General features: G+C 30.7%; 3 protein-coding genes and 1 pseudogene across 4 annotated transcripts, besides 1 other annotated feature; 3 read left to right on the forward strand and 1 right to left on the reverse strand.

The window, feature by feature from the left end:
- The first annotated feature begins 14,534 nt into the window (after positions 1-14,534).
- NCS54_01295200 lies at positions 14,535-16,871 on the forward strand (annotated as a pseudogene). The gene is made up of 3 exons: positions 14,535-15,101; positions 15,166-15,546; positions 15,594-16,871.
- Positions 14,535-16,871: a sequence feature.
- Positions 16,872-18,235: 1,364 nt separating this feature from the next.
- Positions 18,236-19,093, forward strand: NCS54_01295300 (Hypothetical protein; the record flags this gene model as incomplete). Its single annotated transcript, XM_053158173.1, has 1 exon — positions 18,236-19,093. One exon carries the CDS (start codon positions 18,236-18,238, stop codon positions 19,091-19,093), a length of 858 nt encoding a protein of 285 aa, XP_053014148.1.
- A 726-nt stretch (positions 19,094-19,819) lies between these two features.
- NCS54_01295400 (Hypothetical protein) lies at positions 19,820-21,165 on the reverse strand (the record flags this gene model as incomplete). The annotated part of the gene is made up of 3 exons (XM_053158174.1): positions 19,820-20,008; positions 20,062-20,532; positions 20,560-21,165. 3 exons carry the CDS (start codon positions 21,163-21,165, stop codon positions 19,820-19,822), a joined length of 1,266 nt encoding a protein of 421 aa, XP_053014149.1.
- Positions 21,166-25,090: 3,925 nt separating this feature from the next.
- On the forward strand, positions 25,091-26,177 carry NCS54_01295500 (NmrA domain-containing protein; the record flags this gene model as incomplete). The annotated part of the gene is made up of 3 exons (XM_053158175.1): positions 25,091-25,228; positions 25,278-25,507; positions 25,589-26,177. The coding sequence occupies 3 exons, from the start codon at positions 25,091-25,093 to the stop codon at positions 26,175-26,177; spliced, it is 957 nt and encodes a 318-aa protein (XP_053014150.1).
- Positions 26,178-27,096: the final 919 nt, after the last annotated feature.

Below are 27,096 nucleotides of genomic sequence, written 5' to 3' on the forward strand. Positions count from 1 at the left end.
TCACATCTATTATCCTTATAAGAAAAGGTTTAATTATAACTAATAATAACTACTATAACTAATTAATTAACTAATTAATAACTAATTAACTAGTTAATAATATATTAAGGGGATTATAATAGTATTTCACAGAGAGCTTTAACTAAATAATTAAAGTAATATAGCTAATACCTATTAGTATACCTTTTAATATAATTAAAATAACCTTACCGAGGAGGTCTATAAGCTTCGCAAGGATATAAAAAGTATATATATTAAGCTATAAGTAATAATATTAAATAATAGCCTTAGAAGTATTAAGATAAGTATATAATATAATAAACTAATATTAATTAAACTTATAATCTTTAATTATAATATTTTTTTTTTACTTAGCCTTTTTATATTTAATTATAATATTTATAAAAGGTTTAATTTTATTAAAAAAAAGCTTTTTTTCTTAAAGGCTTTTAAAAAAAAGCTAAAAAAAAAAAAGAAATCTTATTAATAAAAATATTAAATTCCTTAAGGACTTATAAGATAATAAGTAATATAAGGTATAAGTTATAATACTTATAATAGTTATAAAGACCTTTTATACTACTAAATAAGAAAATTAAAGAAGTCTTATAGCTAGCTAAGATCTAGCTATATAGTTATAGGCATAATTATATTAGGAAATAGGGGTTATTAGCGTTATAGGTATTAAAGGGATTAATTCTTAGAGTTAGCATTAGAATTTAAACCTAAAAAAAGTTAGCGCTAGGGCTTAGCGCTAGACTTAGCGGTAAATAAAAGTCTATTGGTTTAATTAATTAAATCTATTTAGTTAAATATATAATATATATATCTTAGCTTATATAAATATATAAATAATAGTAATTTTAATAGTAGTTTTAATAATAAAATAATAAATTATATTAATTTTATTTATAAAATTATTTTAAAAATAAAAATTTAATATTTTTTTTATTCAATTTTAAAATAATATAATAATATAAATAATAATTTTATAAATATTTTATATTATTAATAAATATGTAATTAAGTAATATTAAAAAAATACTTTAATATATATAAAATAATATTAAAATCTTTTTTATTAATAATATATTTTTTAAAAATTAATATATTAATAGGAAATTAAATTATAAATTTTATATATTTTATATATTTATATATATAAATATTAAATGTATTATATTTTTACTTAAATGATTAATATATATTTTTAATTTATTATTAAAATTACTATTAAAATAACTATTATTCTATTTATATAAGCTAAGATATATATATTATATATTTAACTAAATAGGTTTAATTAATTAAACTTATAGACTTTTATTTACTACTAAGTCTATCGCTAAGCCCTAGCGCTAACTTTTTTTAGGTTTATAGAACTCTGATGCTAACTCCGGGAACTAATCCCTCTAAAACCTATAACGCTAATAACTCTTATTTCCTAATATTATACTAATAGCTATATAGCTAGATCCTAGCTAATTATAAGACTTCTTTAATCCTCTTATTTAATAATATAAACAGTCTTTATAGTTATTATAAGTATTATAATATATGCCTTATATTACTTATTATCATATAAGTCCTTAAGGAATTTTATATCTTTACTAATAAAATCTTTTCTTTTTTTTAGCTTTCTTTTATAAGCCTCTAATAAAAAAAGCTCTTTTTTAATAAAATTAAACCTTTTATTAATATTATAACTAAGTAAAAAGAAGCTAAATAAAAAAAGGATATTATAACTAAAGATTATAAGTTTAATTAATATTAACTTATTATATTATATATTTATTTTAATACTCTTAAGGTTATTATTTAATATTATTACTTATAGCTTATTATATATACTTTTTGCGCCCTTATAAAGCTTATAGACCTTCTTAGTAAGGTTATCTTAGTTATATTAAAAGGCATACTAATAGGTATTAGTTATATTACTTTAATTATTTAGTTAAAAGTCTTTGTAAAAAGTAATTATTATAATCTCCTTAATGTATTATTAATTAGTTAACTAGTTATTAATTAATTAATTAATTAGTTATAGTAATTATTATTAGTTTTAATTAAACCTTTTTTATAAAGATAATAAAAGTATAATTCTTTAAGATTTTAATCTCTTTAAGTAGTTAAGAATTATAATTAGAAGGTTAATATTAAAGGGGAGAGCTATTATATAAAGGGGATTTTAACCTCTTTAGTTAGTTAAAATATAAGCTATTTATTATAAATAGACCTAGCTTTAATATATTATTAAAGCTATTAATAATTATATAGATAAACCTTATTAATTTAAGCCTATTAAGACCTCTGGCTTTAGGTATAGAGCTTTTATAATTAAAACTACTAAGATATTAATTAAGATACTTTAATCCCTATTTTAAGTAGTATAAAGTAATAGAATAATAATAAATAAAATTATAAAAAAATATATTTATTAATTATAAATCTAATATTTTAATATTTTATAATATATCTTATATATTTTTTTTTATAATTTATTTACTTACGTTATATATATTTAAATAAATAAAATAATAAGAAATTATACTATTATATTTTAAAATTATATCTTTTTTTAACAAAAATTATATAATTTTAAACTTAAGGCTTTATTAAAAACTTAATAAAATTATTAAAAGTATTTCTTTATATAAAATATTTTTTATTTAGTTTTATATATTTTAATTTAAAACTCTTAGATTTTTAATTTTTTTAAATTATAACTTAGCTTTTAATTATTTATTTTTAATAAAATTTATAAAGTTTTAAAGCTTAAAATTAATAATATTAAATAATATAATTTTTATTTTAATTAAATTAATAGATTTAAATTTATTAATTATATAAATTATATTTCTTTTTTTAAAAATAATTTCTTAGATTTTTAATTAGTATATATAATCAAAATATTTATTAAAAATTAATTTTTTTAATTAAGTTTTATATTATATTTTATTTATATTATTTTATTATTTTTTACTTAATTAATTAATTATTTAAAATATTAATTTTATTTTTTATATATTTTTAATTTTAATTATTTATTTTATAATTTTTAAAAATTATATTTTTTTTTATTATTATTTATTTTATAATTCTTTTAAAAAATATAATTTTATTTTTATATATTAATTTAATAAAATTTATTATATAAAATTTTATTTAATAAATAAATATATTATTAAATAAATAATAATATTATATAATTTCTTTTTATTATTTTATATATTTAAGTTTAGATTTTTATATATTGTTAAATTTTTTATATTTTAATATATAATATGTATAAAAAAATATATATAATATTAAATTTAAATAATATAATTAATAAATAAGTAAATTAAATAAGTAAGTAAATTAAAAATCTTAACCTCTTAGATTAAAATTATAATAAAAATACTATAAACCTTTTAATTAATTAAAACTATTTATTATATTTTTCCTTAGATATCTTAATTATTACTTAATATATTTTTATATTATAATTAGGCTTATTATATATATTATAATACTAAATACCTAGATTGTAATAATTATATGTTTCCTAAGAGATAAACCAGTTATGCTAGGTTTATATTAGCAAAGAGTACTAGGCGTAATTTAAGTAATAAAGGGTATAAGTTATATCTAGTAATATACTTAAAGGTATTAAGTATAACTGAGTTATATTAATAGCTAAGGTAGCTACTATATAAGAAAATATAATAAAGATACTCTTTATATACTTAGGGGTTTACCCTAATTATTTATTCCTAAGAGGTTAGTTAAAATAATTATATAAGTAATTATAAGTTATTATAAAGTAATTATTATAATTACTTAATTAATAAAGGTAATTATATCTTAATTAATAGGTAATTATAGGCCCTTAATTAATTATATAATAAGTACTTTATTAGGTTATAATATAATATCTCTCTTTTATTAGGTCTTATCTTTAAGGCCTATAAAGTTAGTCGCCTAATTTCCCCTAGTTTATTAAAACCTTTTTCCTCAAATATTCTAGTAATACTAATAGTATATTAAAAGTAAAATCTTAGTTTATTATATATTATTATTATTTATTTAAATTAATTAAAGAAATAGGCTTTAAAGTTATATTTTATTTAAATTATACCTAGAAATATCTATAATATAAGATACTTAAAGGTATATCTTATTATTTAGAGTATATCTATTAGGGTCGCGCTTATAATAGCTTAAGAGTATTAGTTTCTACTAATAAGTATAGTTTATCTTAGTATTTCTTTTTCTTATTAATCTATCTAATAATATCCTGCCTTATAGCTAAGAAGTATTATTTAGAGCTTAAAAAGGAGAGGGCTAAAGAAGAATTAATTGCCTTATAATAATAGGTAAATAAGTAGCTTTTTTATTTAATATATTTATATTATTAATAAAAGTAGATTTATAAGTAGGGTATAATAATAATATATTAGGGTTTAAATTTATTAGATAAGTTAGATAAGGCCGAGAGGGTAGAGTTAGAGGCTATAGTAGCTACTTAGCTTATTAATACTATAGATATTATTAATTAAAATATTATTTTTATTTTTTTTTAATATTATTAATAAAAGTCCTTTAGAAGGCATTATATATTAATAAGGTATTCTAGTAGTTCTTATATATTTTCTAAGTCTAAATAGTTTTTTTATTTAATCAAATATATTATCTTACTATTAATTTTATCTATATTAAAGATATCTTTTATAATATATTCTTTTAGTTTATTAATCTTTATTTTTAGCTTATTGCTTATTTTAACTAAGATAGTATTTTTTATTATTTTAAGTAATAAAATATAAAAAATTAAATAAAGCTTAATCTTAGGTAATAAGTCTAATTTATAGTTATATTTTAAGATTTTTTACTTAATTTTATAAGGCCTAATATATTTATAGTTAAGTTTTTTATTTTATTATTATATTTTAATATTTTTTATTATAAGGTAGATTATGTCTCTTTCTAAGAAAATTAATCCCTTAATTCTTTTTTTATTAATATAGTTTATTATTGTATTTCTAATAAACTTAAGTTTTATTTATATTTCTTTATATAGATTCTTTAATTAATTACTAATAAGGATTATTTTAAGGTTAATAATAATATCTTATATCTAATAATATATATTCAGCATAAATTTAAAGTTAGTATAGGCTAATATAATCTTTATGTTTTTATTTATAGCTATATTATAGGCTAGCCATATAGCTAGTAGCTTCTTAACCTAATTAGTTTATTTATAGTTAATATAATATTAAAGATATTATTTTAGTACCTAATTTATATATTTAATTTAATTATTTATTTCTTTATAGTATATTATAATAAGTTTATAATTAATTCCTAAGTATTTTATAAGGCTTTATTAAAACTTTAAAGTAAATAATAGTTTTTAATTTATAATAATTTTAAGTAATATATTATATATCTTAGTAATATAAAAGTAAAAAAGATAAGTAAATTCATTTATTATTATTAATTCTTTATAAGGTATAAAATAAGAAAATTTTATAAGCTTATTTATAATAATAAAAATATTATTATAGAAGTTTCTAGTAGCTAATTTTTTTAATAGGAGTAGTTTAGTAATAAAATCTATAGTAATAGAGTCCTATACTTATTATATAATTAGGAGTAGTTATAGTTTTTTATAAGGTTTATAGTATTATGTCTTAGTTTTTATATAGAGGTTGTATTATTTAATAATTATTAAGATAGTGTTTTTAATATTAAGGAAAATACATATTATTTTAACTTATTTTAGGGTTTTATTAATTTCTTAATATTTATATAATACGTAATTATATATTTTATATATAAGTTTATAATATAATTTATTTAAGACTTATTATTTATTAGTTTTCTTATTATCTAAGAGTTATTTATTATAATACTAGATTTATTCTAGGAATAAATTACCTTATTTTATTATATAGGTAGCTATATTAATTTAATAGGGTAATTTTATAACTTTATCTTATTTATAGGTTAATAATAATCCCTTATCTTTAGATATATTTATAAATAATATAATCTTAGGCTTACTTATAGTATTCCTCTAAGAAGTCTCCCTAGAAGTACTTATTAATATATCTTACTAGTTATTCTAAGTATTTATAGTTTATATTATAAAATTATTTAATAATTTATTTCTTATATTCTTTTTCTAAGAGGTAGGTTTATTCTTAGCTTATTTATTTAGCTACCTTATAATATTTCTTATATTAGAATATCCTTTTTTATATCTTATATAAGAGTTTATAGTTATTATAATACTATTATATAGCTTAGGTTATTTCTTTTAGCTTTTTATAATATATAACTTAGTAGTAATAATAATTAAAAATAATTTAAAATACTTTATTAGGAATAAAAAGTTTCCTTTTATAGGTTAATAATCTATTTTCCCTTTATTAATATCTTTATATACTTAATAAAGTTTATAACTTATTATGTATATTTTTAATAAGTATAAGGTATTTTAATAAAGGTATTAATTTTTATATTTACTTAATAAGCTTTTATTTAAAGTATCCCTCTAGGGTAAAGTATAATAATTATTTTTTAGCTTTAATCTTTTTAATATCTAGGTTAGGTTATTAACTAATAGTATTTGCTTATTTATTTTTTATTTCTTTAATATAAATAATAATATAATTAAACTCTAAAAGGTATTTAATATATTATAGTTATTATTTACTAAGTTCTTAGGTTTTTATAAAGTAAATAATATTCTTATAATCTATATATACCTTAATTTAATACTTATTTCTAAGGAAATAATATTAGAATTCCTTAAAGGTATTAATAATTATGAGGAATTCCTTATTATATATAAAGTAATTAAGTTTTATTTTATATAGCTTATAGAAATAAAATATAATTAGGTATAAGAGTCCTTTATTATCTTATTACCTAATCTAAGCTCTTAGTATAAAGTCTAAGGTATTTATTTTAAGTTCTATTAGTTAAGATAGATTAAATATTTTAAGTATTAGCTTATTTAAGATAAGTTCTTTAATTATATAAAAGGCTTTTTATACCTTATTCCTAAATATAAATATCTTATCTTTTTTTATAAGGTTAATTAATAATATTATAATTTTCTTAAAGTATTTAAGGAATTTATAATAATAATTAATAAAACTAAGAAAGGCTTATATTTCCTTAATATTAGTTAGTTTCTTCTAGTCTTTAACTACTATAACCTTCTTAGGGTTTATATATATCTTATTATAAAAGATAATATATCTAAGAAATTCTACCTTTAAGGCATAAAATTTATTTTTCTTAGGTTTTATGAATAAATTAATATATTATAATATTTATAATATCTTATAGATATATTTTATATATTTTTCCTTTATTTTAGAAAAAATAAAAATATTATCTAGGTAATATATAATAAATATATTTAGATATTCTTATAATATATTATTAATTGTTTATTCAAATATAATAGGTATATTTATAAGTCTCAAAGGCATAATAAGGTATTTAAATAGTTTATACTTAATATAAAAAGTAGTTTTTTATATTTTTCTTTAATCTAAATAAGGTTATAGGCTCCCTTAAGGTTAAATATAATAAAATATTTTATATTAAAAAGTTAATCTTTTAGCTTATTAATAAGAGGTAATAATATATAATCTTTAATTATAATAATATTAAATATTTTAAAATTAATATAAAGTTAGAGCTTTTTATTTTTCTTTAAAATAAATATAATAAGGTATTTAATAAATAACTTACTTTCTTTAATATATCCTTTCTATAATATATTTTTAATATATTTCTTTAATATTAATAATTATATTTTATTAAGTAGGTCGAGTTTATTAAAGCTAAGTTACTTTTTATTAATAAACTTAATTTCTAAGTTATAATATATATATTTATATAAACTTATTTTAAGTTTTTTTATAAAGAGCTTTTTATAAATATAATATTATAATAAAATATTTTTAAGTTATTTTTCTTTTAGTATTTTTTTTAACTTATTTAAGATTTTCCTCTAATTAATAGAATTATTATATAATATATATAATTATTTATTAATTTTATTATTTTTATTTATTATAATATTTATATTATATCCCTTTAGGTAAAGAAGTATCTTATATTTGCCCCTACATAATTTCTCTAATATCTCTAATAAAAGCTTAAGATTTTATATTTTATTCTAAGTTATTATTTATTATAAAGAGTACCTTATTTTTAAAAAAAAGCACTTAGCTAATTCTTTAATTAAAATATAGGTTAAATTATTATAATTATAAGTACCTAAGTATAAGATTATATTACTTATTTAGTATAATATTAAATAATATCCCTTAGTTTTTTTTTTTAATAAATACTTTAAAGTAATTAATCTTATTATTAATAATACTATTATTATAATTAAAAGGGGTTCTTTTTAGATTAATAACTAAGTAAGGTATTTATTTATATTTTATAATAGCTTAAGCCTATTTATTATTATTAGGTTAAAGTAATTTTATTTAGCTCTATTATTTACTAAAGTATTTAATTATTTTCCCTTAATTTATATTTTTAATTTTAAGTATTTTTATTTATATATTTTATTTATAAAATAGAGGGCCTTTTAGGGTAAAATTTTCTTATATTTATTATTTATTGCCCTATACTAAATAAGGAATTTAGTTTTTTAATAATATATAGTTATAGTAATTAAATTTATACTTATTATTTATATAGGCTTTATAATTATAATTATTTACCTAGCTATTAATTTATTCTTAATAACTTTATTTTATAATCTTATTATTATTATAGGTATAATCTAGCTATTAGGTTTCTAAGTAGACCTTATTAAGGTCTTTATATTAGATATAATTAGTATATTTTTATAAAACCTTATCTATAGGTTTATAATCTTTTCTAAGGTATAATTAAATATCTATATATTATTCCTTATTTATAGTATTTTTTTAGTATATTAAGAAATTAAAGCTTTTCTTTATTATATATTCTATTTACTTATAGGTAGCTAAGACCTATTATTTATATTATAGGTATATTTCTTTATAGTATAATATAGCTTTATATTAAGGTAATTTTTATTAAGTATTTTTTCTTATTATATTATAGCTTATTATATTATAATAATAATCTATTATTTTAAGCTAATAGTTTTCTCCTTAGTAAGATAAAACTATAATATAGTAATATTAAGTCTTTTATATTATTCCTTTACTTTATATTAGAAGGTTTTATAGGCTAAGTAAGGTTTAATATTAGGCTAAGATAGTTAAATAGGGAAATAATTATTTTATTATTCTTTATAATATATATACTATAATAATAGTCCCTATATAATACCTAAGAGACTTTTTTATATTATAGGTATATAGATATTATATATAGGTTATCCCATAGGTTATAATAAGGTTTAGGCTATCTTAGGTTTATAGCTATTTCCTTATAGTATATTTATATATAGATATTCTTTATATTATTTATATTTTATTATTTTCTAGCTAATTAAATATATTAAGTAGCTATACTAAGCTAATAATATTTATTAGTTCTTTTATAAATTAATATCTTATAATTATCTTCTTAGAGTACTATATATTAATTATATTATTATTAGTAGGTTTATATAGCGTCTTATTCCTATTGCGCTTATATTTCTATAGAGTATTAGCTATAGTTAATAGGCTTATAATATCTATTTAGCTAAGTAATAGTAATTATTTATTTTTTATTAATAAGGTTTTCTTTTTTATTATTTAGTTTTAATAGAGGGTTTTATATATCTAGGTTAATAAGATATACCTAGTAGACCTTTAGGGGTTTAATTAGTTTATAGAGTTACTTTTTTATAATATTACTAATTATATAATTACTAATAGCTTATTCCTTTATTAGGTAAATAGCTTAATAGGGCATAGTAATTTCTTTAGGTTAAAGTCTTATTTTATTATATTCTTTTTATACTATTCTTAGTATCTTAGTAGTATAAATAGCTATCTAGGGGTTATTATCTTTGTTAATTATATTTAGGTATTTCTTACCTTCTAGGAGGTTTTACCGCGGCTTTAATTAGTAATATTTTTCTTTAATATCTCGCTATTTCTTTTAATCTTTATTAGCCTTATAGCTCTTCTTATAATAATAATAATATTTAATATCCTTATTATCTTTTTAAGTTACTCTAAGTTTTATAGGTTTTATATAAGTCCTATAAGATATATTCCCCTTAGTTTATTCCTTTCTTTAAGATTAATTAGTATTATTCTTATTGCCTTAGATTTGCCCTTTATTAGATTTCTTTATATATTACTTAAACAATTAGTTATTAATCTTAATAATTATGTTAATATAGTCTTAGAGGTTATTAGGTTTTTCTATTTTATAAAGTTTATTTTTAATCTTATTTTTAAGTCTTTTATAAAATATAATTTAAAGGGCATTTATTCCCTAATTAAGAAATAAGGTAATCTATATAAACTTAGCTATATAGGTTAAGGCGGCCTTTATTTATTATAGGTTTTTAAGTTTTTATATAGCTTATTATTTTTTATTAATAATTCTAAAGTTTTATTTAATTATATGTTTAAAGTTTATATATTTAATAAAAAAGAGTTAGGTTTCTTTAGTAGGCTTATTTCCAAAAAAGTTATATAATTTAGGCTTAAACTAAGTAAATATATTACCTATAAGATATCTATTAATATATAAGACCTTACTTTTAGTATTAGCTATTTAAGTAAGAAAATATTATTAATATGCCCTAAGAGATATAAGAAATATCCTAATATAAATAGCTTATTTATTAAATAGCTCTAGGTCTTTAAGCTTAATAATCTTATTAATATCTTTATAGATTATATTAGTAGTATTATGCTTAAATATTAGGTTACTAAAGTTATAGACTTATTATTATATTAGATTATTTTATTACATTTAAAATATACTAAGTTAATTAATTTAATCTTATTAGTTATTAATAGTTTATTAATATTATTATTATTATTATTTTATAGCTTAATAGAAATATTTTTATATATTATTTATAAATATTTTTATATTTATAAGTTATTTTTAAGTAATCTTAGTATTATTTTATATACTATCTAAGAGGTTATTATACTAAGTAGTGAAGTAATTATATTTATTCCTAAGTTTATAGACCTTATATTTATGCGAGGCTAAGATAATATATTTTTTATTATTATTATTTATATCTATTAGGATATTAGGTTCTTCTAGCTTAATTATAGGCTATCCCTATTAGGGGGTAATAAATAGCTTATTATAAGGGGTAAAAAGAGATCTAATATTAGGTACTATAATAATAGTATTACTTAGAGTATATAATATATTACTAAATAAGAGCTATTAATATATAATAATTATATATTTCTTAAGGGATAAACTAATTATACTAGGTTTATATTAGTAAAGAATACTAAATATAGTCTAAGTAATAAAGGGTATAAATTATATCTAATAATATACTTAAAGGTATTAAGTATAATTAAGTTATATTAATAGCTAAGGTAATTATTATATAAGAAAATATAATAAAAATACTTTTTAAATACTTAGGGGTTTACCTTAATTATTTATTCCTAGGAGGTTAATAAAAGTAATTATATATGTAATTATAGGTAATTATAAAATAATTATTATAATTACTTAATTAATAGGGGTAATTATATCCTAATTAATAGGTAACTATAGCCTCTTAATTAGTTATATAATAAGTGCTTTATTAGGTTATAATATAGATTAATTAACCTTTCTTAATTATTATTTCCTAATAATTTTATAATTATTTATATATTAATATCTATTTAATTAATTACTTATAATACTTCTTATATAATTATTATATCTCTTTTTTATAATTTAATCTTTTTTGCCTTTTAAAACTAGCTTAATATCTTATTTACTTTTTAAATATTTTAGAGCTTACTTCTTAATAAGGTAACCTTATATATAATTACCTTTATTACTTTAATATTAGACTTTAAAGCTTTAATAATTAACTCTAGTGAGCTATTTTTATATTTTTTAATTTACTTTTTAAGGTATTTAGATTAATATTAGGCCTTAAGTAATATCTTTAGGGTTTTTAAGACCTAAGGGGTTAAGGGTTTAGTCTCCTTCTCGGGAGGTATTAAAGTCTATAGCTATATATTAAGCTTTAAGATAATATTGTCTAAGTTAAAGAGAGTAAGCTTAGTGCCTTTAAACCTTACTTAGATATTACTTTTAGTAAAAATAGCTTTAAAAGTAATATAAAAGAAAACTTAATCTTTAAAATATAAGTTATAAAGTATTTAATTAGATATTTTATTTATTAATTATATGCCTTTTTAAGTAATAAAAAATACCTAATATTAAGAGGCTAAAATAAGTAACATATATAAGCTAGTATATAAAAAGTAATAATTTTATTTTCCTTATAATATCTCTTAAAATTAGTAAAGTAATAGCTTTTATAATTATTAAGAATTAAAAGGCAATAAAGATTAATTAATTAATTAATGATAAATTAATTAAAATACTTTAGCTATTTAAAACCTAATTAGTTATTTATTTATTTATTTTAGCTAATTATAATAACTTAATTACCTAAGAGGTTATAATTTTAGTATTAATTTATAAGGTAATATTAGCCTATATTAATAATAAATAGCGCGATTAATTAACCTTTTATATTAATTACTTAAATAATTATAATTTATTTTTAATTTCTAGGTTATATTTATTTTAGTTTTTTATATCTTTTTAAACCTATAATAATTATTTTAGCTATTATAATACTTATTATAAAGCTAGTTTTATTAAAGTTTTAAATATTATCTAATTAGATATTATACTTTATAATTATATTTTATATAAGCCTAAATTAGCTATAAATAATAAAAAGATCTTTATATTTAGCTCTCTAGTAATTATACTTATAAAATAAATATATTTTTAGCTCTAATTATTGCTTTACAATGCTATAAGCCTAGCGCTTACTAATAGGTAATATATTCTAATTAGCTAATAAAGAATTCACTATTTCTTTTATAAAATATAATTATAAGAGAAATCCTCATAAATCTAAGTCTAAAATAAATTAAATTATTATTTATTCCTCTAGATTAGATAATCTTTATAACTTTAAGATAATATTATATTACGATTAAAAACTATAATAGTAGCGATATAAGGTCTTAAAGGGGGCCTAGTATATAATTACTATGCATTAGAGGCTTAGTTTTAGGTTATTTTAAAGGGCCTAAAGGGCAAGAAGGATTCTAGCCTTAGTATTTAAGCTTAATATCTTTTTTAGTAAGAGATTAATTAATTAAATAGAAATAGTATAGGTTAAGGGATTTTTAATTTACTTACTTATTTAAGTTACTTACTTATTAACTATATTATTAATTTTTATAAATTTTAAAATATTGTTAATTTTTTTTTAATATTTATATTAATTTTTTTTTAATATTTATATTAATTTACTTTAAAAATTTTAATTTTAATAAATATTATATAAAGTTTTATTTATAATTAATATTTAAATTTTATATTGTATATTTTATATATTTAATTTTTTAAAACCTTTTTATAAAAGCTAATTGTATTTTTAATTAATTAATTTATATACATTCTTAATTTTTATTTTTTATTATAAAAATATTAAATTAAATATTAAATAATATTATTTAAAAATAATTTTATATTTATATCTATTATAATATTTTAAATATATTTTAATAATTTCTCTTAAATTTATATATATATTAATAATAATTACTAAATATAATTTTTAATTAATATAAAATAAAATTATTTTTATAAAATATTTTAATATATATATATTTATATTTATATTTTTATTTTTATAATATTCCTTTTTTATATTATTATAAAACTTTTTTAAATTAAATTAAATTAATAAAATAAAAATTATTTAATTAAATATTTATAATATTTAATTATTTTTAAATTTATTATATAAAATTTAATTTTATAATTTTCATAAATATATTTAATTTATATATATTATTTAATTCTTTTTATATTTAATAATTTCTTTTTTTTTAAAATTATAATATAATCTTCCTAACTAGGTCTAGTCTCTCCGACGAACTAGAGATCACCCGGCCAGATATCAAAGCCACGTAACCGCCCTCAGAGCACTTATACAGGGTCCAATCCGACATTACTACCCCTCTCCAGCAGGAGTGGGGTCGATTTTGAAGGTACGTACCTAAAATGTCCCCAGGTCCCTGTGTGGTTGGAGAGAGTTGCAGAAAAAAATGTGGCTGTGTGCTCGGGGACACACGCGCCTTGTTGGTCACGACAGTGGCAAGGAGTTGCATTAGGGGCTTGTTTGTCAGGGCGACGCACCGTTCCCGATCCGGTGTTGCAGATATCTCGGACAGACCGAATCCCCGTTCCGTGGTGATTAGTTGCTTTCTTTCGAAAGTATGCTTCGGCCATTGCTCGGCCTCGGGCTCGGGCTCGGGCTCAGCTAGAAATGCATAAGGATAGGGTCCCTGATAACATCGGCCTCGCCACGATCGAAGTCATGCCCGGTGCTCGCCAAATTCCCAATCTCCAAGCGCAGCAATCCCTCCATGTCTAGTATCAACAGCGCCGAGGAAAAGCCCTTGGCCAGTATATGGAATTGTCTCACCTGCAGGCGCCGTAAAGTCCGATGCGATAGAAAGAACCCATGCTCCCATTGCGCCAGGAGTGGAACGCCATGCGTCTTCCCGCAGTCCGGTCGGCTTCCTCGTCGGCCCCCAGCCACCACCGTGGGTGAACACTCGGAAGGACTGTCGCGTGACCTCCTCAGCCGAATCAGACGACTAGAGGGCATTATCAACTCGTTCAACGTCGAGCCGGAGCACGGTAGCCAGCCTCATCTCCAAGGAGCTCCCGGCAGTGCTCCCGAGGATGGAACCAGGGCACCAACGGCGCAGACGGGCCTCCACACTGAGGGGTCGCAGTCTAAAGGAGAAGCCAAAGAAGGTCATCAGCTTGCGGGATTCCTTGTGCCTGGGGAAGGCGGCAAGTTGTATATCGGCGGGGACTTCTGGTCCACACTTCGTCAAGAGGTAACTGCAGGAGAGTGGCCGAGTGACGAGTCGTCTGCCTTGCGAGCCGGCTAACGCGGGCCAGGTCAGCTCCATTCGCGAAGCATTCGAAACAGAGGAAGGAGACGATAAACGGACGAGCCCTCTCCCCTTGGACGGCATGGCGAGCTGCTCGACTTCGTCGTCGAAAGGCAGCCCCAGGGACCACTCAACATGGATCTTCCAGTCGCCATATACTTTTGGGAACACAGTTATTGACCCTATGCTTCCTATGCCGCCTCAGATGTTCTTCACCTGGCAGGCCTATGTTGAGAACATAGATCCTTTCCTCAAAATCGTTCACGTGCCCACCATTACTGAGGCTCTCAGGTCCAGCAAGTGCCGTCTTGCCGTCATGGACCCAGCCATGTGCGCTTTGCTCTCCTGCATCTCGTTCGCTGCCATTGCCTCCCTGACGGAGGAGGAGGTAGCCTTCCCATCCGACGGCTCTATAAGAGACATGCTAATGGTCAGCGGCAGGTCTGTCTCAACTACAACGTGGATAAGACAACCCTGTCTCTGCGTTTCCGTGCCGGTGCCGAGTCGGCTCTCGCCCGCGCAGACCTTGTGAACACCACGGCACTGACGACTATCCAAGCATTCACCATCTTTCTGAGCGTACTGCAGTGCGAAGAGTCCACTCGTTTTGTCTGGTCTCTCACTGGAATTCTCATCCGCCTAGCCGTTTCTCTCGGTCTGCACAAGGATGGCTCCCAGTTCAAGGGCATAAGCCCTTTCGAAGTTGAAATGCGCCGGCGGGCTTGGTGGCATATCTGCTTTCTCGACTCCCGGACTGGCGACAGCCAGGTCCACGATGCGCAGATCCCCGAGACGCTGTTCGACACCAGGCCCCCGAGCAACGTCGACGACAAGGACATCAGCCCTCTCATGACGGAACCGGCCGTCCCTCGAGAAGGGCCTACAGACACCTCGATCTGCCTGGTGCGATGCCGCGTGTGGCGAATGATCCGTGCCATGCGTGCTTCCGACCAACACGCGGATGCTGACGATACTATCGACGGGCGCCCAAGGTTGGAACGTTCCCTGGATGCCGTCCGAGATTTCAGGGAGAGTCTGGTAAGCCCTCCATCAGCTGCCTGGACCGGGAACTTGGAACGCGACGCCTTCCTCCGCATGATAACGGATATCGTAGCCTCGCGTCTGGAGCTGATGGCCAAGTACCAAGATTTGATTGCTAAGAACCTGGATTCGGCATCTCAGGAAAACCTATTCAACCTCGCGATCAAAGTTGTCGATCTGGCCTACAAGCTGAGACGGTCCCCGTCCATGTCCAGATGGGCCTGGCTTTCTCAGGGATTTCTTCAGTGGCAGCCTCTCGTTATCATCTTTGGTCACATATGCGCCGTGCCGTGGGGAGCTACCAGCGAAAAGGCTTGGACCACCGTAGGACAATGCATTGACACCATGCCGGAAGCCATCCAACACGAGCCCTTGTGGCAGCCGTTGCGGAGGATGCTATCAAGAGCCCATCGACACCGCACATCAAGCACAGAGACGGCACCTGCCGCCACCTTTACACCGGCACCGGATTCCGAGGTCGCGGCCTCATACTGTGAACAGGCACTTCCTGTTGCTTCCAACCCTCCACATGTGGAAGGGTTGCCAGGTGAGTGGGCATTTAGTCTGATGGACACGAGCAGCGACGCCAATACCGCCGGCAATGACCTCATGACCTTGAATTGGTTGGCGGATGAAAAAGGAGCGGACCCGACGCAGTGGCTGATCTGGTAGAGGCCCAGAGGCCATACATTACTCAATTGGGGGTTGATGCATTGATCATACATAGTCACAGGCATACCATTCAGTACCCCTCTACCGGTAAGCAACAAATTTTTCCTTATATAAAATTCACTTAACCTCATGGGAAAAAATTGATAAAAATATTTTTAGAATTTAGAATTTAGGTTAGAATTAAGAACGTTTAATATTTTCACCGTCTTTTTTCTTTACTATGACGATCGTGTGTTTCTCAGGGGATAAACCGGTCGTGCTGGTTTATGTTGACAGGAGTGCAGGGCACAACTCTAGGCGTTGGGCCATAAGTCACGTCGGGTAATATGCTCAAAGGTATTGAGTGTAACCAAGTTGTATTGATAACTGAGGAAGCTTCTATATAAGAAAGTGTAAGTGAGTGTGTACTATGTAGTTGAGGTACCTTCCTTGGGCCGAGGTGTCGCTGCTTCGGTCTGGGGTAGGACCGAAGAGTTTAATATTGGCAGAGCCTCGGCGTTGCTGTGCAATGTGGTATCATGTCTCAGCGATGGGTCAAGAGGAGTCTTGAAGATAAGTGAAGCCTGGTTGATAGCTGAGATAGCTAAGGGTCTGTCTAAGGTGTAACGAGTGTTGTATCTACATTCTCACGGCGCGAGACCGGGTCTCAGAGCGTGAGGGTTGTTCATTGAAGGGAAAATGTAGAGAATTTATGAGCACGTGACGGGACTGTGGTCAGGCCGTAACATTTCTGAAGATCTACTACTAAATGCCCCCTTAAAGTTTGACATTAATAATTAAGTACCACTTTATCTCACACGCAGTTTTTATTAGAAATATTTTTAAACTTGTTTCAACGGGGACCTAAGCGAAACGAGGCGGTTAATCCACCAGAACTTGGTGTATATTCAATGACGTACTTCATTGGTGGAATAAAATAATAGCAACTGAAACACTCCCTGGAAGTGTGGGCCCGCTCAACGGAGTCTGTTACAACACGTGCGAAGCGAGGGCAAAAACATGGGCCAATCTTTGTGCTTGGCGTTTGGCATTTAGCAAACTGGGGCAAGTTGTTCAAGGAGATTCGTTGGCCGAATGAAATCTCATTCCGATGTAACTCCCGAGTGACGACCCGTGCTTATATCCCTGTTTATGGCGCCTAAGAATGACGGGTGGTTCAGAACTAGAATCAATAAATGCTTCTTGTCTGCTCCGGCCTTCTTAACTTCTTTTTTGTCCTTTCTCTATCAACAGATATTCATTTTCTTTCACTCACTTTAGTCTTTATTTCGAAGAGCTAGTCTCTCCTTCCTTTCGTTCCAATTCACTAAGCCAGTCTCCAACAAATCACTCACCTTCACTATTTCCAACACCAATCTTTCAATATGAAGTTCTCTGCTGTCGCTCTGGCTGCCCTTTCGCACGTTGCCTCTGCTCACTACTTCTTCGACACGGCTGCTGTCAACGGTGCTAGCTCCAGGCCCTTCCAGTATATCCGCGACTTCACCCGTCCTACCAAGTACAACCCTATCAAGTTTTCCTCCAATCCTGCCGCCGATATCAGGGATAACTCCTTCGTTGACGGTGACGATATTATCTGCAACCAGGGCGGTGATACCACTGGCGGCCAGACCGAGGTTCTGGAAATCAAGGCTGGTGATGTCATGACCTTTACCCTCGGTGTCGGTGCCAAGATGCAGCACCCTGGCCCTACTCTGGCTTATATGTCCAATGCCGGTGATGATGTTAAGTCCTACGATGGAAAGGGTGACTGGTTCAAGATTATGGAGGAGGGAGTCTGCAACGCCAGCGGTGACTTTACCAAGGACGCCTGGTGCAACTATGACTCTGCCTCCGTTGATGTTAAGATCCCAGCCGGCACCCCTGATGGGGAGTACCTCCTCCGTGTTGAGCACATCGGTATCCACCGATCTCACGTCAACCAACCCGAGCACTACGTCTCTTGCGCTCAGGTCAAGGTTACCGGTGGCGGTAACGGCCAGCCCGGCCCTATGGTCAAGTTCCCCGGTGCCTACAAGGCGACCGATGAGTACGCCAACTTCAGCATCTACGGCGGTGCTAAGCCCTTTCCTATGCCCGGCCCTGCCGTCTGGGATGGCTCCAGCTCCGGTAGCAACGACGAGGCCCCTGCTGCTACTGCCCCCGAGGCTGGCAACGACGGTGCCGCCAACGCCGAGCATGCCGGTAGCGCTGAGTCCACTGGCCCTCCTTGCTCCGCTTAAGCAGGCATCTCTTTGAGACGCCACGGTGGGAGTATCGAAATGGAGGAAGCTGAAGGGGGAAGGGTCGCAAGGTGACTGGTCACACTTTCATGTATAAAAGAGTCCTGTTGATCGCATCGTCGAGCACAGCTAGATAAAAAGGGGACAGTACTGGTACTGTGCTCATAGTCATTTAGCTTTGACTGATTAATTCAAGCACTCTAAGAATTCTTTGTCACAACCATGAAACTCTCAAGTCTCAATGCTAACTCTAGGCCCTAATTATTACTGACCTTTTGATCTCTAAACCCCAACTTGAGGTCACTCTTTGCCTCGATAGTCTCGACGCCAAAAGCGCAAGTGCTAGTGGGAACGATCTTGCGCTGACTTCTCCAATCGCCTTACGTTTTTTACTTGGTACTGCTTAGCCTTGGACGTTTTGGATAATGAATTTTAAGTCTACTGCGAATGGAGACGTGACACTGGTTTTGTTGTCAAGGCTTAAATCACGCCTACTAAAAGTAAAGTGCACCACGAATTAAGGCATAATTGCAATAGTTATGGTCGAGTTGCTCTGGAGGGTTTAAGCGTGATGTGACGTCTGGTGTTTTCTAAGGGAATAAACCGGGCGTACCGGGTTTAATATTGGTAGAGAGTCTCGGCGTTGATATGCAATAGGGGTATTATATCTTGGTACAAAACATGCCTCAGATTGCTGCGCATCGATAAAGGAGATATCTTCGTCACCTATTCGCGCTTTGCCATGGCGTCGTCTGCCACGGGTGACTGGGACGATGAGCTCGACCGTTCAGAGTCGGGCTGCTCCGGAGTTGGTGTAAGGGCCGTCTGCTCGGCGTTGGCACACCTCTTGCGGACGGAAAAGACGACGGCGATGTGACCGAGCATCCACCAGACGAAGAGAATTGGCAAGGCGACCTTGAGCTTGTTTGCACAGTCGCTCCATGCCCGGACTTGCAATGAGTAGATACTATAGCCCGGTAGGCCGAGCCGACGCGATAGAATCCAGGGGCTACCTCGAAGGGGAAGGCGGTGCTGGCAACATTGATGATGACCCAGGTCAACATGAAGAAGGAGGCAAGCTGCATGGGGATATAGGTGCCGAGCGTGGCGACAAAAACCTGCCAGTTGATGTCGATCTGGAACCAGACGATCAACCAATTTCTGACGAAGACGGCGTCGGCGACGGCCCAGTCCTCGCGGAAGGCCCAGATGTAGGCGGTGACGATGAGGGCAGCGATCAAGGCGTAGGACTTGCCGAGGACGAAGCGGAGCAGCCAGACTTCGCGGCGGCGGAGCCGGAGAGAAAGACTATTTGCGTCGCTGATGGCGTTGACTGCCATGAAGAAGAAAAAAGTCAGCAGAATGGGGAAGACGAGGTTGAGGGTGTTGTAGAAGGCGCGAGAGCCCTGCTGGGTGAATGTGATGATGTCCGAGGAGGGCTAAATAGGGTTAAGGTAGGCACGGACGGCGTTGAGATCGGAGCGGTTGAGGTTGACTAGGGCGTCGCGGCCATCGGTGGTTTTATAGTACGCGCTACGCGAAGCAGAGACGAGGGCCTGGAGGTTCGCGCCGATGGCGTTGTCGGAGATGGTGCTGTAGCGAGCCTGGTTGTAAATGTATGTGACGGCGTCGTGGGGCTGGTAGCCGGCTGCCACGGGGCCGCCACTCACGGCGGATGCGAGGTCGGACGAGGCCCCGGAACGGATGTACATGGCGCCCCAGTAGTCGCCGCTGCAAACGGCCTCCTTGACCGTGGCCGGGTTGGGGTACTCGGGCGACGGGATCTGAAACTCCAAGGTCGGGAATTTGCTTCCCTGCATCATCTGGTAGGTCGCCTGGACGGCCTGAGGGATGGCCTCGCCGTCGTCAAAGTCGACAACGAGGACCTTCAAGGCGTGTGTGTGGTACCGCTGGCTAAAGGTGGTGCCGAAGAGGTAGGCCATGTCGCCAAGGAAGATGAGCCACAGAAGTATGGCGGTCGCCAGCACCGGCATGAAGATGGCTTTGTGCTGACCATTCCATGACGGATGCAGCAGCGACGTCCGCATCGATTCCTGGCCGGTGGTTGACATGCTCAGTGCATGGACGACGCCAAGTTGTGATAGCAGGGCTAAGGGGGCGGTAACCCGGGGGCAAAGGGTGGCAGATGGTCGCAGTCCTCGGCCAAGATGGGATGAAGAGAAAATGTATGGCGTAGGATTAAATAATAGGCAAAAATATGACAGCTAGCGTTTCAGTGAAGTCTGGACCGCAAATGGCGAGGTAGTTGGGACAGCGGCTTGGTGAAGACACGGGGAGATGTTCTTATCCAGAAGCAACTTGATATAGGTTTCTCCCAAGGAGTCCTTTACAACAAACCCGATCCTTCATTAGAAATACATTTCTCAAATAAAATAGGCACCCACTGGGAAGAAGACTAAGAATACCACGGGAAGGTCGGCTCGTCGAATGTTAACGAAAGCGCTAGATCGCCCCTTGTTCCCACATGCCGGTTCTCGTGCATAAGCAATTTGCTGCTCCAGATGTTGATACACTAAGGCATGGGCGTTTCACCGTGTCTTATTCAACATTTGCAATGCTAATTCCTTCAGGATATTGTCGCTAGTGATAGAAAATGCAGTTAGTAACAATACAACTAGACGATTTTTCTTTTAGCTGCCAGCCTTAACACTTGTGAACCTGTGGCGACAAGATGCCGGGGCCAGCGTCGGGCAACAAGCCAAGGGTAGTGCATAGGGCCTGTCGCTATCGCCCAACGGACGAGCCACCATGGCGTAAGTACTACTCTGATAAATGCCGTGAAGTCCGGTGTGCATTCACTGCTGCCCGTGAGCGGCATGGGCTTGCAAGACCCGGCCAAAATAACGTCCGGGCGATAAATGTGGGTGCGCCCGAGGAAGCCCCACTCGGCCTCGGCCTCGGCCTCGGAGCCGGCCCTACCCTTACCCCGCGCTGGTCCCTGCATGCAGCTGGGCTGATCGACACCCCTGTCTGGTCTCTTTCGAGTTCAGACTCTTGCAACCTCGCATTGACCTGTGCTCTAAGCCCCACCACCTAGAAACCGCCCACACCCAGAAACCGCCCACCTTTTCCCCACCAACACGTCAATCTTCAATTATCTTCAGACCGCGATTTCTCGTTCAATATTAAAGCTATCGCGATAATTCTTATATTTTTAGAATCCTTATGCCGAATTACACTAAAATCGATATCTAAAATGCGCTCTAAGAAGTCCGTAAAGGCGTACCTATGCGGATTACTACCGGGCGACATAGCATACTAGTATCAACCCTCCATAGCCATATTTCTAGCGCTTAAAGTCACACCGAAAGTCATAAATACTTCTAGAAGCTCTCAGCAAAGTAAGAAAAGCACCTAGTTACTTAAATTATAGCCTAAGATGACCTAGGCTTTATATTAAGTTATACCTAAGTTATTAACTTTATTAGGCGTATTACCTAACTTAATAGTAATAAGGAACCTATTAGGGTTTACTAAATAGATAGTTTTTTATATTATAATAAAGATATAAAGATATTATAAGGTTAAAGACTTAATTTAGCTTAATTTAATAGAGTAACTATTAAGAATATTAAGGGTTTTTTTTTTATTTTATTATATTAATTATTAAGGAAATTAAGTAGGAAAATTATTATAATATAGATATAATAGGTATTATAGAGGGACTTAGATATAATAGTCTTATCCTAGGAAGGGTAAAAAAGACCTATATAATTATTTAGAACCCTAGCTTAATAGACTAGACTATAATTATTAAGTATATCTTAGCTATAAGAATGTAAAAGACTGAAAAATAGAGACTATAAAGTCTGAAAATAGTATAGGGTAGGTAACTAAAATAGGAGGAGAATAGGCAGAGGAATCAGTCCTTATAAAAAGCTGATTAGCTAGATAAGGTATTATAGAGCAATAAAAGTGGGGAAAATAATAAATAAGGTTATAAAGAAGAAGGCCAGCTTCTCATAGGTAGTCTTGTTGCTTATATTAATTAAAGATCTAAGAAGTTATTTCTAAGAGAGGGTTTATAGCTTATATAGCTAATTGATCGGAATCTATTAGCCCGATTCGGATAAAAGTTATACCGTCGGATAGTTCTAATTCCGGGCTTTAAAACCCTATTAGTTTTGCTAGAAACGGATAGCTTAAAGCCGGGCTATAGTTAGAAGAAGCTGAAACCCTTAAAGGTTTTAAACTAAGAGATTTAAAACCGGATAGGAAATACCCTATAGAAAGGCATGGCTTTATCGGCTTTATCGGGCTCTATAAGAGCCCTAAGTCCGAAGTCACGTGACCCTTCCTAAAAGGGTAATATTGCCTAAAAGGGGGATTATTGTAACTCCTTAATATCTTGCTTATCTAAGTATATAAAGCTTAGGTAAGCAGGCTATAAGATAGCGCATAAGCTATACTATAGGGTAATAAAGTCCTAGGCTTATACCTTATATGCTTATTTTTCTAGAATTATATTTATAAAAGACCTTTATAATAAGGACTTTTACAAAGAAAAGCCCTAATGCCGCTAATTATATATAAAAGTTAGATAATTTAATAGTCTTAGTTTCTTAAAGACTTTTATTTCCTTAACTTCTTAAAAGATTAAGACTTTATATATAGTTAAAAGGGCTAAATTAATAATTATATTATAACCTTATAGCTTAAGAAGATCTTTATCTTATAGATAAAGCCAGCTAAGGAGGGAAATAAGAGACTACTTATTATTAATAGCTATAGTAGTTATATTACTAATAAGTATATATTTAAATACTTCTAGAATAATATATATATATTTTACCTTATACTATATTCTTTCTATATTCTTTAACCTCTTAACCTTATAGTCTTTAATCTTATTAAGTAGTGATATTATTATCTTATATTATTACTTTTCTTAATCTAAGTATATATCCCTATTAGTAAATATATCTTCTTATAATATTATTATAAGATAAAGAAAGCAAAGATAATATCTAAGAATATCCTTATAGGTTAAAAAGCCTCTAGACTTTAGCTAGTATTAATAATAAAGCCCCTAATAAACCCTATAATAATTATATTACTAGAAACCCTAAAAATACTATAAAAAAGGGCCTATTTGCTATCCCCTTATCTTTTTAAGACCCCTATATTATTATAAGAGCTTTAAGCTTTACTTAAGAGTATCTTATTAGCATTAAAGCTTAATAGTATAATATAACTTTTTATAAGGAAAATTACTAAGGATATAGACTATAAAAACCTTATATTAGTGAGTTAAAAAAAGGAATTAATACTCTTTAGGTAAGAAAGAGAGGAAATAAGACCTAAGAAAAGAAACAAGGTTCCTTTTAATCCTAATTAATGCTTTATAAAGGTTCTTAATATTAATAAAGCCTATTAGGAGATATTAAAGCTTCTAAAGCTAAAGGAGATATTAGAGAAAGTTAGGAAGTAAAAAAACATAAATCTATTTCATAAGCAGTAATTAGAGATTATAGAGATATTAGATTTAATATTCTTATAATATTATATTATTATTAAAATTAATATTATTTATGATACTTTAAATGAGCGATGTTCGTGAAAGTGGGCGGTTTCTGGGTGTAGGCGGTTTCTGGGTGGTGGGGCTTAATGGGACCTATAACTATCTAGCCCTAAAATGGCATCACTGAGCAAGACAGGCGCAGACCCAGGATTCGGCGCGCGCTTGACATTAAGTGACGAGGTTTTCAAGGATTGTTCATGTCCGAGGCTGGCAAAGCGTGGATGATTTGAGTTTTGGGCGAGACGTAGTTGATATTTCATCTGCTCCACACAGCCAGTTTCCCATCTGAGAGCATTCAGCACCCACCGAAGCCCGTCCAGATCGTGCAAATACTAATACGAGTGCCACGTCGGTCCTCTTTCCACACACACACATACACACACACTCGCGCGTGTGCCCTCACCCTCTCTCTCCTCTTCTCTCCTGCGCGTAAATTGCCATACCCTCGACACAACATGTCCACCGTCGTCGCAGTCGCTGGTGGCAGCGGCAACCTGGGCCGCACCATCGTCGAGGCCATCCTCGCCGACGGCAAATTCACCCCCATCATCTTGGCTCGCAAGGCAAGCTGCGCCCTAGCCCTTCCCTCAGTTGTCTAATATGCATGAGGCGCGGGTCGCTAACGTAGGGGATACTGTGCAGGAGAACCCCGCGAAAGCCAAACTGATCGGCGCCCCCATCTTGGCCATCGACTACACGAATGTCGAGTCCCTGACGAAGTCGCTCGAGGAGGGGAATATCGCAGTGGTCATCTCCGTGCTCAACACAATGGCCAGCATCGAGCCGGAGCTCAACCTTATCGCCGCGTCGGATGCCTCCAAACCCACTAAGCGATTCATCCCTAGCATCTGGGGCGTCAAGTTTCCGCCAGAGTATGTCACCTTCATTTTACTTCTTTTGGGGCTCCAGGGGCCTCCGGAGAGCTCCAATGGCTGATCCCCCTCATCTTTCAGGATCATAGAGCTTTTCCCCTCGGCCAAGGGCAAGCTCGACGTGATTGACGCCCTGGCATCTACCTCGCTTGAATACACCGTATGGATCCCAGGCTACTTCTCGGACTGGTACATCGCCCCCCACCTTAAGACCTATATGAGCACCTTCACCATCGTCGTAGACGTGGCCAACAACACCGCCGCCATTCCGGGCAGCGCTGATGTGCCCGTCGCGCTCACTTATACCTTTGACATGGCCAAGCTCGTCGCCGCATCTCTCACCCTCCCCAAGTGGGAGCTAGAGACCTACTGTATTGGCGATAAGGTTACCTGGAACGAGCTTATCGCTATCGCCGAGGAGGTAAAGGGTACCAAGTTCAAGGTTACCTATGACTCGGTCGAGAAACTGAGGACTCTCTCCGTTACAGAGCTGCCCGACCACCCGCAGACCTACAGCTTTTTCCCCAAGGAGATGCTCCAGGCCTTCCTGGCCACCTTCGGCGTCATGTTTGATAATGGTACCTTCAATCTCACACCGGCCCACGACATCCAGCAGGACTTCCCCGACATCAAGCTCCACAGCGTGAAAGAGCTACTGACTGAGGCTTGAAAGGGCAAGTAGTCCCCTCACCACACACCTCTGTTATGGCCTTAGCACCCGACGCGAAAAGCGTTACGACGGCCTGATCATAGTTCCGTCACGTCCACAGAAAGTCTCTACATTTTCCCTTCCATTAACAGCTAACTAGGAACAGTCTCGCTCTGGGATCCAGTCTCACGCCGGAGACACTCTTGAGGGGTAACCCACGTGACGAGTCTTGCTCTATGACAGTCGGATCCAGCAGGCATTAGATAGGATTAGTAGCTTAGATTTTAGATTACCTTTATGTGCCTCCTTCGCATTGTGACTTATGTTTCTTTTAACCGTATAGCTGCCAGAGTTGGCTATCTACCCTCTGCTTTCAGCAATACCTTTACCCCTTGCCAGAGCTAAGGGATCTATAATAAAACCTTTTATCTAGAGGTTTATTAATATAACTAATATAAAAGTTAGCTTTTAGCTCTTATAAGAGGGTATAATAAAAGAAAACTATATTAGGTTTACTTCTTTTATTAATTTAGGCTTTAAGAATATAAATGTTACTATTATTTTACTTAAGAGAGAAATTAAATTAATTAATATTTATAATATATTAGATAATATTATATATAAAAACCTTAAAAGGATAATAATACATATTTATAAAAGTATTTTTTAACACCTTATCTAAGATAAAATATTAAGTTATTAGCTTTTTGTATTTAGAAATTAAAGAGTATTTATAAAGTAATACTATTAAAAGTTGTATAGATATGAAGTTAGCTTAGTTAAATTAAATAATATTTTTTTTTAAATATATTGAGCTTTAAAATAATAATTAAAGACTTAATAAATTTATATATTTTAAAAATTTTAAAGATAAAAATAATAAGAAAATTAGTAATACTAAGGCATTTTAATACATATTATAGTATAACTAAAATTAGTT

Source organism: Fusarium falciforme, chromosome 10, assembly GCF_026873545.1.
Source record: "Fusarium falciforme chromosome 10, complete sequence".
NCBI lineage: Eukaryota > Fungi > Ascomycota > Sordariomycetes > Hypocreales > Nectriaceae > Fusarium > Fusarium falciforme.